This window comes from Mizuhopecten yessoensis, unplaced genomic scaffold (genome assembly GCF_002113885.1).
Source record: "Mizuhopecten yessoensis strain PY_sf001 unplaced genomic scaffold, ASM211388v2 scaffold5209, whole genome shotgun sequence".
Lineage (NCBI taxonomy): Eukaryota > Metazoa > Mollusca > Bivalvia > Pectinida > Pectinidae > Mizuhopecten > Mizuhopecten yessoensis.
The window spans coordinates 138,054-154,627 of record NW_018405934.1 but is presented as its reverse complement, the minus strand read 5'-3'; the positions used below and the strand labels follow the sequence as shown (position 1 = coordinate 154,627).

At 37.4% G+C, this 16,574-nt stretch overlaps 1 protein-coding gene across 5 annotated transcripts in view; it reads left to right on the top strand.

The window, feature by feature from the left end:
- The window catches only part of LOC110450413, a 70,799-nt gene that overhangs the window by 42,800 nt on the left and 11,425 nt on the right, over positions 1–16,574 (top strand). For 3 of the 5 annotated variants that reach the window (XM_021497908.1, XM_021497904.1, XM_021497906.1), the window contains 12 exons: positions 1,587–1,669; positions 2,074–2,182; positions 5,853–5,924; positions 7,015–7,083; positions 8,684–8,770; positions 9,043–9,104; positions 9,389–9,836; positions 10,076–10,264; positions 11,276–11,354; positions 11,805–11,957; positions 13,044–13,483; positions 14,214–14,222. In XM_021497908.1, the coding sequence (XP_021353583.1) occupies positions 1,587–1,669; positions 2,074–2,182; positions 5,853–5,924; positions 7,015–7,083; positions 8,684–8,770; positions 9,043–9,104; positions 9,389–9,836; positions 10,076–10,264; positions 11,276–11,354; positions 11,805–11,957; positions 13,044–13,483; positions 14,214–14,222 (1,800 nt within the window). The remainder of the gene's footprint in view (positions 1–1,586; positions 1,670–2,073; positions 2,183–5,852; positions 5,925–7,014; positions 7,084–8,683; positions 8,771–9,042; positions 9,105–9,388; positions 9,837–10,075; positions 10,265–11,275; positions 11,355–11,804; positions 11,958–13,043; positions 13,484–14,213; positions 14,223–16,574) is intronic. The other 2 variants (XM_021497907.1, XM_021497905.1) reach the window with 2 other exon arrangements.

Below are 16,574 nucleotides of genomic sequence, written 5' to 3'. Positions count from 1 at the left end.
TGATAGGACAGGTATTGCTGATTACCAGGCGTAATAGGAAACTTGATTGATTGTCTGATAGGACAGGTATTACTGATTACCAGGCGTAATAGGAAACTTGATTGATTGTCTGATAGGACAGGTATTGCTGATTACCAGGTGTAAAAGGAAACTTGATTGATTGTCTGATAGGACAGGTATTACTGATTACCAGGTGTAAAAGGAAACTTGATTGATTGCATGATAGGACAGGTATTACTAATTACCAGGCGTAATAGGAAACTTTATCGATTGTCTGATACTAGAGGTGTGAAGCTGAGTGCCAGCCATCTTATTAAGATTGTGTGACACACAGCATCACATCATTTAATCACACGCTTGTCAGAACGTGTATGGTAAATGTCGAAAAAGTTTGTAGGCTATTTATAACAAAGATTTATTATCAATATCAGAACTTGTACGGTAAATGTCGAAAAGTTTGTAGGCTATTTATCACACATATTTATTATCATTATCAGAACTTGTACGGTAAATGTCCCAAAGTTTGCAGGCTATTTATAACACAGATTTATTATCAGTATTAGAACTTGTATGGTAAATGTCCCAAAGTTTGTAGGCTATTTATAACACAGATTTATTATCAGTATCAGAACTTGTACAGTAAATGTCCCAAAGTTTGCAGGCTATTTATAACACAGATTTATTATCAGTATCAGAACTTGCATAGTAAATGTCCCAAAGTTTGTAGGCTATTTATAACACAGATTTATTATCAGTATTTCTGTAGTAATTTAGATCCAATATTGAATTGCTAAACAGGGCTAATCTTAATACAACACCTTAGAATGAATTGCATTTCTCACTTTGTTATCGCAATCAATGCATAAAAATAAATAGTAAAACAGAATAAGGTCATGTGTCAAGTTTACAAGTTTACATTTTGAGGGCCCTGAGGGAGATGAATTCGGTTATAATCCTGAATACATCAAGTTGATTACATTATTGCACTGTTTATCACTTACTGTCCATGCAATATGTACTATGTTTATCACTTACTGTCCATGCACTATGTACTATGTTTATCACTACTATGTTTCATGCGATTACATGATGATGCACGTGTATGTAATGTGACTCTAGGTGTAGATTGTGTATTGATTTCTGTTTCCAGGCAGCTCAGTCTTGTATGGATTTGATTACTTTATTACACATTCATGGTGTTGAACTGTTTAACTACATTCTAGAGGAATGTTTATAGTGATGGACATTTTTATCAATAATGTTAAAGGGGAACACAACATATATATGCACTTTATCTCAAATATAAGGAAACAATACTTTGAGAATATTTTAGGCAACATTTCCCAGTACATGTAATTAAATCATTTACCGGTAGTAAGAGACCCAACCTCTATGTAACAAGAGGCCCAGGCAGCCTGTACCATTCACTAGCAAGAGGCCCATGCAGCCTGTATAATTCATCAGCATGAAGCATTCAGTCATTACATAATTGAGGTTGAGTCATTTGTATGTTATATTTAATCATGGATTAACATATTTTGTGTTGTTGGAGAGGTATTTAAGAGCTGTATATTTTTGTGTTGTAGCCGAAAACTCACCCAGCATTTCTGTTTGCCCAGACTGGTCGGGATACATCAGATGTCATCTTTCCTTTGAAAGGAAATAGAAAGTATGAACCGTATATCATAGTAAAGGAACCTATGGCCTTGTTCATTCTTTACTTGAAGAGTTGGTGTATTCCTGTATTAAACTGATAAAAATGATTTGGTATCTTTACACAAAACTGATAAAAAAGCTCTAAATTATTGTATGTTCACAAAACCCAGCATAATCACCAAGAGAACCAACAGATAAGGATGTATATTTACTACATTCCAGACATAACTCTAAAAAAGAGTTACAGTGTGCTCAAATTGAATCTGAAAGTTCTTAAATTTGCCTATTGACATTTACTTTTTTGGACTTGATAAAATGAGAAGATTCTGAAATGACTTAAGAATACTGTCTAAAACTTAATGACAATTAAATTGCAATGTTACAACACTTATGATCCTACAATGGTCTTTGTTCCAGATCATTGAAGGGAGGCTGGCCTCAGCTCAGGAGTGTTCCCTCACAAAACATCACCCGGGGCGAGGCTCAGCGTCTGGTCAACATTGCCACCAAACTTCTGGTAGCCACGGTAAGTACTAACTGTTTATAATCATAGCCAATACATCGTCAGCAATGTACTGTTTACTAACAAACTTCTGGTAGCCACGGTAAGTACTAACTGTTTATAATCATAGCCAATACATCGTCAGCAATGTACTGTTTACTAACAAACTTCTGGTAGCCACGGTAAGTACTAACTGTTTATAATCATAGCCAATACATTGTCAGCAATGTACTGTTTACTAACAAACTTCTGGTAGCCACGGTAAGTACTAACTGTTTATAATCATAGCCAATACATCGTCAGCAATGTACTGTTTACTAACAAACTTCTGGTAGCCACGGTAAGTACTAACTGTTTATAATCATAGCCAATACATTGTCAGCAATGTACTGTTTACTAACAAACTTCTGGTAGCCACGGTAAGTACTAACTGTTTATAATCATAGCCAATACATCGTCAGCAATGTACTGTTTACTAACAAACTTCTGGTAGCCACGGTAAGTACTAACTGTTTATAATCATAGCCAATACATTGTCAGCAATGTACTGTTTACTAACAAACTTCTGGTAGCCACGGTAAGTACTAACTGTTTATAATCATAGCCAATACATCGTCAGCAATGTACTGTTTACTAACAAACTTCTGGTAGCCACGGTAAGTACTAACTGTTTATAATCATAGCCAATACATTGTCAGCAATGTACTGTTTACTAACAAACTTCTGGTAGCCACGGTAAGTACTAACTGTTTATAATCATAGCCAATACATCGTCAGCAATGTACTGTTTACTAACAAACTTCTGGTAGCCACGGTAAGTACTAACTGTTTATAATCATAGCCAATACATTGTCAGCAATGTACTGTTTACTAACAAACTTCTGGTAGCCACGGTAAGTACTAACTGTTTATAATCATAGCCAATACATCGTCAGCAATGTACTGTTTACTAACAAACTTCTGGTAGCCACGGTAAGTACTAACTGTTTATAATCATAGCCAATACATTGTCAGCAATGTACTGTTTACTAACAAACTTCTGGTAGCCACGGTAAGTACTAACTGTTTATAATCATAGCCAATACATCGTCAGCAATGTACTGTTTACTAACAAACTTCTGGTAGCCACGGTAAGTACTAACTGTTTATAATCATAGCCAATACATTGTCAGCAATGTACTGTTTACTAACAAACTTCTGGTAGCCACGGTAAGTACTAACTGTTTATAATCATAGCCAATACATCGTCAGCAATGTACTGTTTACTAACAAACTTCTGGTAGCCACGGTAAGTACTAACTGTTTATAATCATAGCCAATACATTGTCAGCAATGTACTGTTTACTAACAAACTTCTGGTAGCCACGGTAAGTACTAACTGTTTATAATCATAGCCAATACATCGTCAGCAATGTACTGTTTACTAACAAACTTCTGGTAGCCACGGTAAGTACTAACTGTTTATAATCATAGCCAATACATTGTCAGCAATGTACTGTTTACTAACAAACTTCTGGTAGCCACGGTAAGTACTAACTGTTTATAATCATAGCCAATACATCGTCAGCAATGTACTGTTTACTAACAAACTTCTGGTAGCCACGGTAAGTACTAACTGTTTATAATCATAGCCAATACATTGTCAGCAATGTACTGTTTACTAACAAACTTCTGGTAGCCACGGTAAGTACTAACTGTTTATAATCATAGCCAATACATCGTCAGCAATGTACTGTTTACTAACAAACTTCTGGTAGCCACGGTAAGTACTAACTGTTTATAATCATAGCCAATACATTGTCAGCAATGTACTGTTTACTAACAAACTTCTGGTAGCCACGGTAAGTACTAACTGTTTATAATCATAGCCAATACATCGTCAGCAATGTACTGTTTACTAACAAATTTAGCTCACCAGTTACGGGTAATTTAAGCTAATTCTGTACCCCCAGTGTCTATGTCTCACCTAAAACCTTAATGGTAAGTGATTTGAGGGAAAGTTTTTGAAATACTTCCAACTTAATAGGTATGTGTTACTTCTAACTTAATAGGTATGTGTCACTTCTAACTTAATAGGTATGTGTTACTTCTAACTTAATAGGTATGTGTTACTTCTAACTTAATAGGTATGTGTTACTTCTAACTTAGAATTCAGTAACTATACCATCATGCCCTAAATTAATGAGATACATTCTCGGAAACGGCTTTATATAAGTTATTTCAACTTGTTTCCGGATCCCATTCCTCTGTACTTTGTATGTTATGTGATGTAATGCAACTTAATTTGGAATGAAATAAAGTTTATATTAATAGGTATGTGTCACTTCTAACTTCATAGGTATGTGTTACTTCTAACTTCATGGGTATGTGTCACTTCTAACTTAATAGGTATGTGTTACTTCTAACTTCATGGGTATGTGTTACTTCTAACTTAATAGGTATGTGTCACTTCTAACTTCATAGGTATGTGTTACTTCTAACTTCATAGGTATGTGTTACTTCTAACTTAATAGGTATGTGTTACTTCTAACTTAATAGGTATGTGTTACTTCTAACTTAATAGGTATGTGTTACTTCTAACTTAATAGGTATGTGTTACTTCTAACTTAATAGGTATGTGTTACTTCTAACTTAATAGGTATGTGTTACTTCTAACTTAATAGGTATGTGTTACTTCTAACTTAATAGGTATGTGTTACTTCTAACTTAATAGGTATGTGTTACTTCTAACTTAATAGGTATGTGTTACTTCTAACTTAATAGGTATGTGTTACTTCTAACTTAATAGGTATGTGTTACTTCTAACTTAATAGGTATGTGTTACTTCTAACTTAATAGGTATGTGTTACTTCTAACTTAATAGGTATGTGTTACTTCTAACTTAATAGGTATGTGTTACTTCTAACTTAATAGGTATGTGTTACTTCTAACTTAATAGGTATGTGTCCTTCATCCTTCCTGTTTGGGATATGCATTAACTTGAGGTCTAGGTGAGATCTTATGACAATTAAATATTGAAAGTACAATATATTTGTTATTTTGCCTAATTTTACCTTGTTTTGGACTGACATTTGCATCGAAACTGACTGAACTTTTTAGGGCTACTTTGAAATTGCTTCCAACTCAACATACCCTTAATGTTTTGAATCAAACATTTCATTTAGATTAATATTTCCTGACATGATGATTAAATTTAATTTTGAGTTAAAAAATGTCTTTTTATTCAATTTCAATATAGTGAAGTGCCAAATGTATTCAGTCGCAATGGAGATCTGTTCACATTTTAGTAAAAATACTGCCGATTTCAAAATTCTTTCACAGGTAAACTGATAACACCAGAGCTACCTATAGTACTTTGTCAGAGTCCTTTTTAACCACAATACATTTAAAGTCTGCTAATCATAACTAGAATACAATTTACATGAAACCTACATAATATGTCAACAATGTTTTGGAAACAACTTTATGAAACCAAAAATATAGTTGTTCTGGATTCTCTCAGTGAGACTTCACAATGATTGATTTCACTTGTTAAAGTCAATATTACATATGGTTTTCAGTGACTAAGATCAGGTTTTAATGGTCAAAGTTAATGTCACATTTGGTATCCTAGGTCACATTGAACTGCCTAAGTAACAGTCACATTTAACAACTATCCAGACAGACTGTATTATGCCTGATACCCTTGTTTCAGGAAACTGTGGATATCATACAGCCTCGCCCTCCAAGTCCAAAGAGGGGACAGTCTGCCCCCAAACCTTTTGAGGTACGTAGAATCCTTTCTTATTTTAGTATCACAGCATGTATATATTTTTGTTTATATATTTCTTCTCCAAGTCACAGATCTGTTAGCTATAGCATGTCAGTGGCAGATTTGAGCTCATCTGGTCTAAAGAGCCCAGTAAGCTTATATAGTGGTATGGTATATGTCTAGCGTCCAGCATCAAATTTTTGTTTGATTGGCTACTCATCCACAATAGCCAAAGGAATTTTGACTGAATTTGGTTTGGAGCATTGTTAGCCCAAGGGAACTCAATGTTGTACAAACAAAGGTGAGGAGTATTTGAGTTACTACCTTTAATGAGAACATTTCAGCATGATTGCTTAATATCCAGGTGAGCAATACAGGTCCTCTGGGCCTCTTGTTAGAAACAGCAGGTTAGGATTCTTTTTATCAGATCACTTCAATGTCACAATGTTTTTGCCAAACACAACACTTTTCTTTTGAAGATTTGCTTGTGTTCCATCTTGTTAGTTATAACCAGCACACTTTTATAACTAGCAAAACAGAAAGGATTTTGTTTCAGGGACTATCAGGTTATATAGATCTGAATATGATAGGTTGATTTACGTCTTTAGTTTTGAGATTCATATAACAAAATATTGGTCTAAACAAGTTTAAATAAATTATAAATATGGCTTTCAGTGCTATGTAATATCCTATATCTTATATAACTTATAGAGCCCCGGCCTATAATAGTGACATTAGAGCTCACACCCATACACACACCATGATGGACCCAGTAATGCTATACACTTGTGGTTGAGGACTGGTTCTATAATAGTGACATTAGAGCTCACACCCATACACACACCATGATGGACCCAGTCATACTATACAGTTGTGGTTTAGGACTGGTCCATACATACTATGTGTGTAGTGTGAGCTCTAATATAGGATCCCCCTGCTTCACCTTCCTTATTATTTAGATGTACACCTTTTAGTGAATTATATAGCTAGTTGTAGAATGTTTGCTTGTCATGTGCATGTCCTTATATGGCTATCCACTCTCTGCTTCACATTCCTGTCGTGGTTGCATGTGCTCCACCCTTCACCCTTTGCCACACCTACATAGACTGAGAGGTCGCTGCCCGGGCTAGATGACCAGCTTGTGTATATCCCAGTAGATACCCCTAAGGGACAGGTAAGTAGGTCACAGTGACTTGTGTTGGACTTTTGACAGACATACTTACACTGCCTATGTTACTTGGTAATATGTCACAATAGTTAGGTTAACATTATAATGTCAGAAATATAAAACATCAGAACATTATCTAATTATCTGGTCTCTATCATATTTGGTAGACACCTAAGTTTCAACTTAGATAATGTGCTGCAGAACCGGAAATGTGACTAAATCATCAGGCAAGTTTATTTTTCTTGACATGTGTAAGGAATTCCATTTAATTTTAATTGTTTTTATAGTTAAGTTTCATAGTGTGATTTACCTAACACATTTCCCCTTTCCTTGAGCATGTCAGGGCCCCACATTGGAGATGCCCGCCCTATGATATTCACTGTGTCTTTACATCCACTTGTCAGGGCCCCACATTGGAGATGCCCGCCCTATGATACTCACTGTGTCTTTACGTCCACTTGTCAGGGCCCCACATTGGAGATGCCCGCCCTATGATATTCACTGTGTCTTTACGTCCACTTGTCAGGGCCCCACATTGGAGATGCCCGCCCTATGATACTCACTGTGTCTTTACGTCCACTTGTCAGGGCCCCACATTGGAGATGCCCGCCCTATGATACTCACTGTGTCTTTACGTCCACTTGTCAGGGCCCCACATTGGAGATGCCCGCCCTATGATACTCACTGTGTCTTTACGTCCACTTGTCAGGGCCCCACATTGGAGATGCCCGCCCTATGATACTCACTGTGTCTTTACGTCCACTTGTCAGGGCCCCACATTGGAGATGCCCGCCCTATGATACTCACTGTGTCTTTACGTCCACATGTCAGGGCCCCACATTGGAGATGCCCGCCCTATGATACTCACTGTGTCTTTACGTCCACATGTCAGGGCCCCACATTGGAGATGCCCGCCCTATGATACTCACTGTGTCTTTACGTCCACATGTCAGGGCCCCACATTGGAGATGCCCGCCCTATGATACTCACTGTGTCTTTACGTCCACATGTCAGGGCCCCACATTGGAGATGCCCGCCCTATGATACTCACTGTGTCTTTACGTCCACATGTCAGGGCCCCACATTGGAGATGCCCGCCCTATGATACTCACTGTGTCTTTACGTCCACATGTCAGGGCCCCACATTGGAGGTGCCCGCCCTATGATACTCACTGTGTCTTTACGTCCACATGTCAGGGCCCCACATTGGAGGAGCCCGCCCTATGATACTCACTGTGTCTTTATGTCCACTTGTCAGGGCCCCACATTGCAGGAGCCCACCCTATGATACTCACTGTGTCTTTATGTCCACTTGTCAGGGCCCCACTTTGGAGGTGTCCGCCCTATGATACTCACTGTGTCTTTACATCCACATGTCAGGGCCCCACATTGGAAATGCCCGCCCTATGATATTCACTGTGTCTTTATGTCCACATGTCAGGGCCCCACATTGGAGGTGCCCGCCTTATGATACTCACTGTGTCTTTACGTCCACTTGTCAGGGCCCCAGTAATAATCCCATGTTTACATAAAACAAGGAGTAAAGCCCGCCCTGAAGGAAGCTGAAGAAGAAAGTGTTTTTATTTCATTGGATTGTTTTTTCCAGAACAAAGATAAGAAAAGACCAGCAACAGCAAAATTCACATGGGATATCCATGGCAGACGACATGCAAACGAGAAGGAAAAGCAGAGGGTAATTGTGTTCTCCACAAACTGAAATATTCCTGTTTCGTCGATAATCTAATATTCACACTTTCAACATTCAATACTTTTGAAGATAATTTTTTTACGCTTTATTGTGCAAATATAACTTGATATAAATATCTAGTATGAATGACAAATTGACCTTATTGATATTTTTTACACTTACTTGCTATTTTCATGGTAAAGATTTTAGTAGATTGTTGTTATTGAAACTGTTTTATATGCCGAACAAACAATGGCTGTTTTTATTCTCCTCTGTAGGCCTATGATGATAGCTACTTACCTAAACATTCAGCACACAACGCCTCAAAAGATCACAAACCGTAAGTCATGTCCATGTAGGTGTCATTTCTTCTCCTTACAAAATTATCACCCAAGATGAATGGTGTCAAATAATGAGTGAAAAATGTAAAGACAGCAGATGTCTTCATGTTCATATTTCACGATTTTACCTTCACGACTGTACCTTCACGACTGTACCTTCACGATTGTACCTTCACGATTGTACCTTCAGAGTTAGTCAGGCTTGATGGTTGCAACTGTTTTGTATTACAAGTGACATTTATTTGTATTAACAGTGGTATTAAAAGGACCTTTTTTTTTGTAGAGAACAAAGACGTGTCATCATAAAAAAAGTTGTAAGGTCAAAACCTGAATCTACAACAACAACTACAACAACAGACCAACACAACAAATCTGAAAGGTCGGCAAGATCAGATAGATCCTCAAGGTCACAGAAATCAGACAGGTCACGAAAGTCTGACCGATCACGTAAATCAGATAGATCTGGGACAGCGGGGAGGTCAGCAAGGTCAGGGTCACTGGACAGCGAAACAGCATCCACCACTGACAGGAGCTCAAGTGACGTAGGGACAAAAACGACGACAAGTAGTAATAGTTCAAAGGTACAGACAAAACCTGGCACTCACAAGTCTACGGTGATACATGTACGTGACACAGACATTTGTGAGGAGGTCAAGGTCAGCCATTCTACACAAGCTGGAGACAGTGTCAGCATACAGACGGAGACCCACATGATAGAGAAGTACAACCCTGTATGTTGTCATTTTTACACACATTTCTAATTAATTATGAAGTATTATAAATGTTAACTAACCATATATTTTCCTATAGTTCTACATTCCACTATATCCCCTGCAGGGACCAAGTATATTAAAATCTCCACCTAATATGTTTAAATCTTCAGAAAACTTCTGATTAATTGTGTTGCCTTCCATTACGTGTTTTATTGTAACATAAGAAATACATGTCAATAAGCTGTTTTGTTTAACAGCTGGATGATGAGATAAAACAAGGTGACTGGGCTGAGTACCAGATCTATGTTAGAACTGGGAACAGGACCGGAGCCAGTGCCAGCGCCAACATTGAGGTGAAGCTCACTATGTATGGGGATAAGGGCCGATCAAAGGAACTAGTCCTCCAGGACTCCAAACGACACCTGGTCATGTTCCAGAGGGGCAAGGTATGTACAGACGTGGTTCATACTGCTAGACACTGACTCAACCTAGGGGGACAAGGTATGTACAGACGTGGTTCATACTGCTACACACTGACTGAACCTAGGGGGACAAGGTATCTACAGACGTGGTTCATACTGCTAGACACTGACTGAACCTAGGGGGACAAGGTATGTACAGTCGTGGTTCATACTGCTAGACACTGACTGAACCTGGGGGACAAGGTATGTACAGACGTGGTTCATACGGCTAGACACTGACTCAACCTAGGGGGACAAGGTATGGACAGACGTGGTTCATACTGCTACACACTGACTGAACCTAGGGGGACAAGGTATCTACAGTCGTGGTTCATACTGCTAGACACTGACTGAACCTGGGGGACAAGGTATGTACAGACGTGGTTCATACGGCTAGACACTGACTCAACCTAGGGGGACAAGGTATGTACAGACGTGGTTCATACTGCTAGACACTGACTGAATCTAGGGGGAGAAGGTATGTACAGACGTGGTTCATACTGCTAGACTCTGGCTGAACCTAGGGGGACAAGGTATGTACAGACGTGGTTCATACTGCTAGACTCTGACTGAACCTAGGGGGACAAGGTATGTAGAACATATTGATTCATGTATCTCTACATTTGTATGTGTATAAAGCTATGCAGGTCAATTAAACAAAATACATGTATATATATATATATATTCTCAGGTCTGAGATTTCTTTGATTATTGTGAAAATTTTCAATCACCATGTGTCTGTATTGTATTTTTGTTCACTAAATTCCGGTATGTATTTGTGGTCGATAAATTCCTGTATATATTTATTGTCACTAAATTCCTGTTTGTATTTATGGTAGTTAAACTCTGTTTGTATTTATGGTAATTAAATTCTGTTTGTATATATGGTAATTAAATTCTGTTTGTATATATGGTAATTAAATTCTGTATGTGTTTGTTGTCATTAAATTTTGTATGTATTTGTTGTCACTAAATTCCTGTGTTTGTTCATTGTAGGAGGATCTGTTTGTGTTAGCATGTCATCATGTTGGAAAACTACGCCAGATCAAAATAGGCCATGACAGGACTTCATTGCGTATGTATCTTACATCTATACTAGCATGTATCTAGCTCCTGCTAGAAATAAGTCAGTTGTAAAACCACATTCGGCCTACACATTATCATTGTGTCTGAGTACTGCTAGTGTTGTTGATCATGTGTGTTGTTCAGGGCAGCACACAATAGGGTCTTTTTACCTAATAAAACAATGATTCATTTAAAACATCCAGCTTACTCTAGCAATGTATCAATTAACCTATGTTTGTGATAATTGCTTAATTATTTTAGATGTTTTATTCTAACTATACCTCAACCAAACTGTTTCTAATACACAGTTTTCAGAATGAATATGGTTAATGTTATTTTATAAAATAGAAAAAGCATCCTTCATGATTTGAAAAATATTTTTATCAATACCTGAAGGTAAGAGTTTCTTACTGAACAGTCGAGTCTTATATAGAACTATAATAGAAGATATCTGCTGTAGGGGACGCCTGGTACTTGGAGGGTGTCACAGTGTATGACATGCACGACAAGAGGATCTATGAGTTTAATTTAGAGCGCTGGCTTTCTGCCCACGACGGAGATCGTAAGACGTACCGTGTACTAGAGATGGACAGGGACCGGGCCTTTATAGAAGGTAACACTCTATCACTGAACTGCTTTATCGTGTTAGTTATACAGGATCGTGTTAGTTATACAGGATCGTGTTAGGATTATACAGGATCGTGTTAGGATTATACAGGATTGTGTTAGTTATACAGGATCGTGTTAGTTATACAGGATCATGTTAGTTATACAGGATTGTGTTAGTTATACAGGATCGTGTAAGTTATACAGGATCGTGTTAGTTATACAGGATCGTGTTAGCTATACAGGATCGTGTTAGTAATACAAGATCATGTCAGTTTTGCAGGATCGTATTAGTTATACAGGATAGTGTAAGTTATACAGGATCGTGTTTGGGTTATACAGGATCGTGTTATTTATACAGGATGGTGTTAGGATTATACAGGACGGTGTAAGTTATACAGGATCGGGTTAGTTATACAAGATCATGTCAGTTTTGCAGGATCGTATTAGTTATACAGGATCGTGTTTTGTATACAGGATCGTGTTAGGATTATAAAGGATTGTGTTAGTTATACAGGATCATGTTAGTTATTCAGGATTGTGTTAGTTATACAGGATCGTGTTAGTTATACAGGATCGTGTTAGTTATACAAGATCATGTCAGTTTTACAGGATCGTATTAGTTATACAGGATCGTGTAAGTTATACAGGATCGTGTTAGGATTATACAGGATCGTGTTAGTTATACAGGATGGTGTTAGGATTATACAGGATGGTGTAAGTTATACAGGATCGTGTTAGTTATACAAGATCATGTTAGTTTTACAGGATCGTATTATTTATACAGGATCGTGTTAGTTATACAGGATCGTGTTAGTTATACAGGATCGCCATTATAATTGATGATGCCCATGTTTACACTGTTTTAGCATAGTGATTCACTGATCTATTGGAATGTTCATACAAAAGTATTCTGTAACTACCACTTGAAGAAATTGAAAAGCATAGTGACATGTATAAACAACAACTAGATCAAATCTTTAATATGAGCAAAACGTACAACATCTGTGATTACTAGATGTAACGATTAAAACTTACTGAAACATCTAGTAGTGAAAATTAATGTTAGCTAAAACCTGATTAACTCTTTCAGCATTACATGGTGATGATGATAAAAGTACCGCAGGATCAATGTCTGAATCTGAAACAGAATTGAGTACACCTCGAGATGGGCGGCGTCACGACTCTAAATCCTCCAATGGCTCTGTGCGAGTACGAGGAGGCAAGGACATTAAGTACCGTAAAAAAGATTTTGAGCGAGGGTCAGACTCCGAAAGTAGTTACACATCTGACAGCTCTAGTGAGCAGTCAACGGACCGCACCCCAAAAGTCCGGCCTTTATCGCCTCTGAGGAAACCTGATGAGGATGACTTTTTTGATGTACGTGGTTCTGGACCTACATTTCTATTCCGTGATGGCCATGGACCACCTCCAAAGGAATCTGAATCTGTGCGTGCCAATGTTTCTGTGGATTCTACTACGTCCGAGGACACGAGCACTAGAGCACGAGAAGACTTCCTCGAGGGTTATAAGGTGAGCACTTCTTCCTGGAACTTTTATTTATATGCACTGCACTGTACTGCACTGTTGCCATTACTCAGATCAGAATAGTTTTTTAAATATATATCAAAATGAAATGAATGCTTCAGAAGATTTTGATATGTAGGAGATTATGTTGGTGCTTAAAGCTTTATATGTTCAGCAGAATAAATCACTGTTTAAAGTGGCATGTGAATAGCTGTGTATTGTGTCATATTTGTTTTTCTTTTTGTTCATTTTCTCAACATTTAAAACATAATTAAAATAGAAACCTGCCATTTCGTTGCCTGATAAAGAGTATCATGTGTATGTTACTTCTCATAGAAAGTAAGTTTAAACTTTGGTTATTAAAGATATTATGTAAAATTTAAATACAATGTAATGTGAATTCTTTTTCTGGAAAAAGTTCGCAGAAGATAAACCAATATAATTGAAGTGCTATACAATAGTTTTTTGTGTCTAAGGATATTAAAAATACATTCACTAGTCCATGATTTAAGAAGTATGTACTAGAACATAAAATCCCTTTTTGTTGCCTTTCATTAGGTCGAATATTAGTGAATAGTGTTGTGTAAAAGCTTGTGATAAACATACTGTAAACCTAAGTAGCTAAACACCCAAACGATTCCTGGCAATGGCTAGAGTTATCTCCACCTTCCACCTACTTGCATGAGTATGTAAACTGTGTTGTATGCTTCACAAAACAATTTTGTTTTTGTTCTAGCCCAATAAGGTATGATTAGAACGATGTTCCACTCAATTGTGTTTTCTTTAAAAAGTATGTGTGAAAATTCTCTTTGGTGTGGTGGCATATTCAGAAAAAACTGTGGAAAAAAATATTGTGATTACAAAATTGGGGAGGGATGAACTTGTGATTACGAAAGTGGAGAGGAGTAACCTTGTAACTACAAAAGTGAGGAGGAGTTACCTTGTAATTACAAAAGTGGGGAGGGATGATCTTGTGATTACAAAATTGGGGAGGAGTTACCTTTTGATTACAAAATTGGGGAGGAGTTACCTTGTGATTACAAAAGTGGGGAGGAGTTACCTTGTGATTACAAAATTGTGGTGACTTCTTCAATATGTGGGTCATATTCAGTATTAATCAATTACTCCTGAATCTGCCACTTGCTTACTTGATCAGACATCTTCTATATATGCTACTTCGCTGATTCCTTATATGACATCTGAACATGCTACTTCGCTGATTCCTTATATGATATCTGAACATGCTACTTCGCTGATTCCTTATATGATATCTATGTATGCTACTTCACTGATTCTTTACCATTTACTACACATGTATCTGCCTTTTATGTTTGTAGAATATTTTTTTTGTAAATAAATAAATGGTAAACCTATCTTCATACTTAACCCGTACATATTTATGTAATCAGTATACCTGAAACTTGCTGTAAACATTAAGATGCAATTACTTTCAAAATAGAAATAATGGTTCTTATCAGATTCACGTAGAATCAAGAGAAATAATGGTTCTTATCAGATTCATGTAGAATCAAGAAGCTGCAGGTATTAGCTCAGAGTAAAACAAGTAATACAATCGTCAGCTTTATGAAGGATAAACACTGGTGTCAGATATTAGTATAGGTTTTAATTTGCTTCCACTTAATTTTAGTTCAAATCATTTCATGTTAAAAGATCACATATATATGTTGCTGTTAATATGATTTGTATTTAAAGAAAACTCATTTCCATTTTTCTTTGAGTGCTTTACTACACAGATCTCTTCCTTTCTCTCGTAGTGCCTGTTTTGATGTATATCCTCAAGTAGTGCTTGTATTTTTTGCTCAAAGCTTTGTATATAAGAGCTTGTTCTGGATATTGGTTTTGTGTGTACATAGCTTGTTTTTCTGAAAAGCATAAAACAAGATTTTCAGAGCCATTTATCAGAAATCAGAGAATCCAAAAGTCAAAACATTTCTGAAATTTTACATGATAACAAATGTTATAGTTATGTAGATATTTCCTAAGATCAAGGTCACTATAGCTGAAAATAGAATAGGGAAGTATACTGTCAAATTCCCATTGCTGCCCTTTTTGACACACCAGTGCTGATTTTGGTGGCCCCCTTTGACACACCAGTGCTGATTTTGGTGGCCCTTTTTGACACACCAGTGCTGATTTTGGTGACCCTTTTTGACACACCAGTGCTGATTTTGGTGGTTAACAGTAGTTGTTGGATATTCTACATGAATAATGCCATATCAGGCAGATCCTAAAATCCAAGATGGCCTTCATGCAGTCAGGGTCAAGGTCACTAAAAACTAACGAAAGAATAGGAGTTATATACTGTCAACATGACATTTAATGTCCCTTTCTGATTTTTCAGTGTTTGTGTTGTGTGTAAAAGGTTCTTGATTGATGTCCTATATCAGTCATCCCTTACTTCCCAGATCCCAAATCCAAGCTGGCCACAAAGGCCTACGGTGAAGATTCTGGTAATGCTTGGTGTAATGCCATGGCCTCTGATTGGTTGAGATCTCTTGTATGAGGTACTTTAACAGGTGCTTATCAGTGTTCCTAAGCCATCTGGCTAATACCTCCACATGTGAGCTGGCATTTCGCAGAAGAACCATGTATCTTTTTCAATAGTGCCACCTCATTGAATGTTATAACATAAACACTGTAACACCAACCCCAGACAATTGTGTATACCAGCTGGGTTATTAGCACTGTGTAGGCAGGAGAAAATCTCACCCTCTATGATAGTCTATGCTATGGTAACTACTTAGTTTGAATCCCTATGGTGTACTCTCTAGGCCATTTCAACCTATGAAGTGCATACACCCAAACAGTCCTATAGGTGTCAATCACCCCAGATTGTTAGGGGAAGTGAAGGAAAATCTGTAAAGATGAAACAAAACTACAAATTGGTACAAATACTTTCCTACCTGGTATACTTGGTTTCCTGCCTGGTATACTTGGTTTCCTGCCTTGTATACTTGGTTCCTGCCTGGTATACTTGGTTTCCTGCCTGGTATACTTGGTTTCCTGCTTGGTATACTTGGCATGTTTTTTGCTTTTTATACGCCCGTCAAAGACGGGGACGTATTATGTTATCACG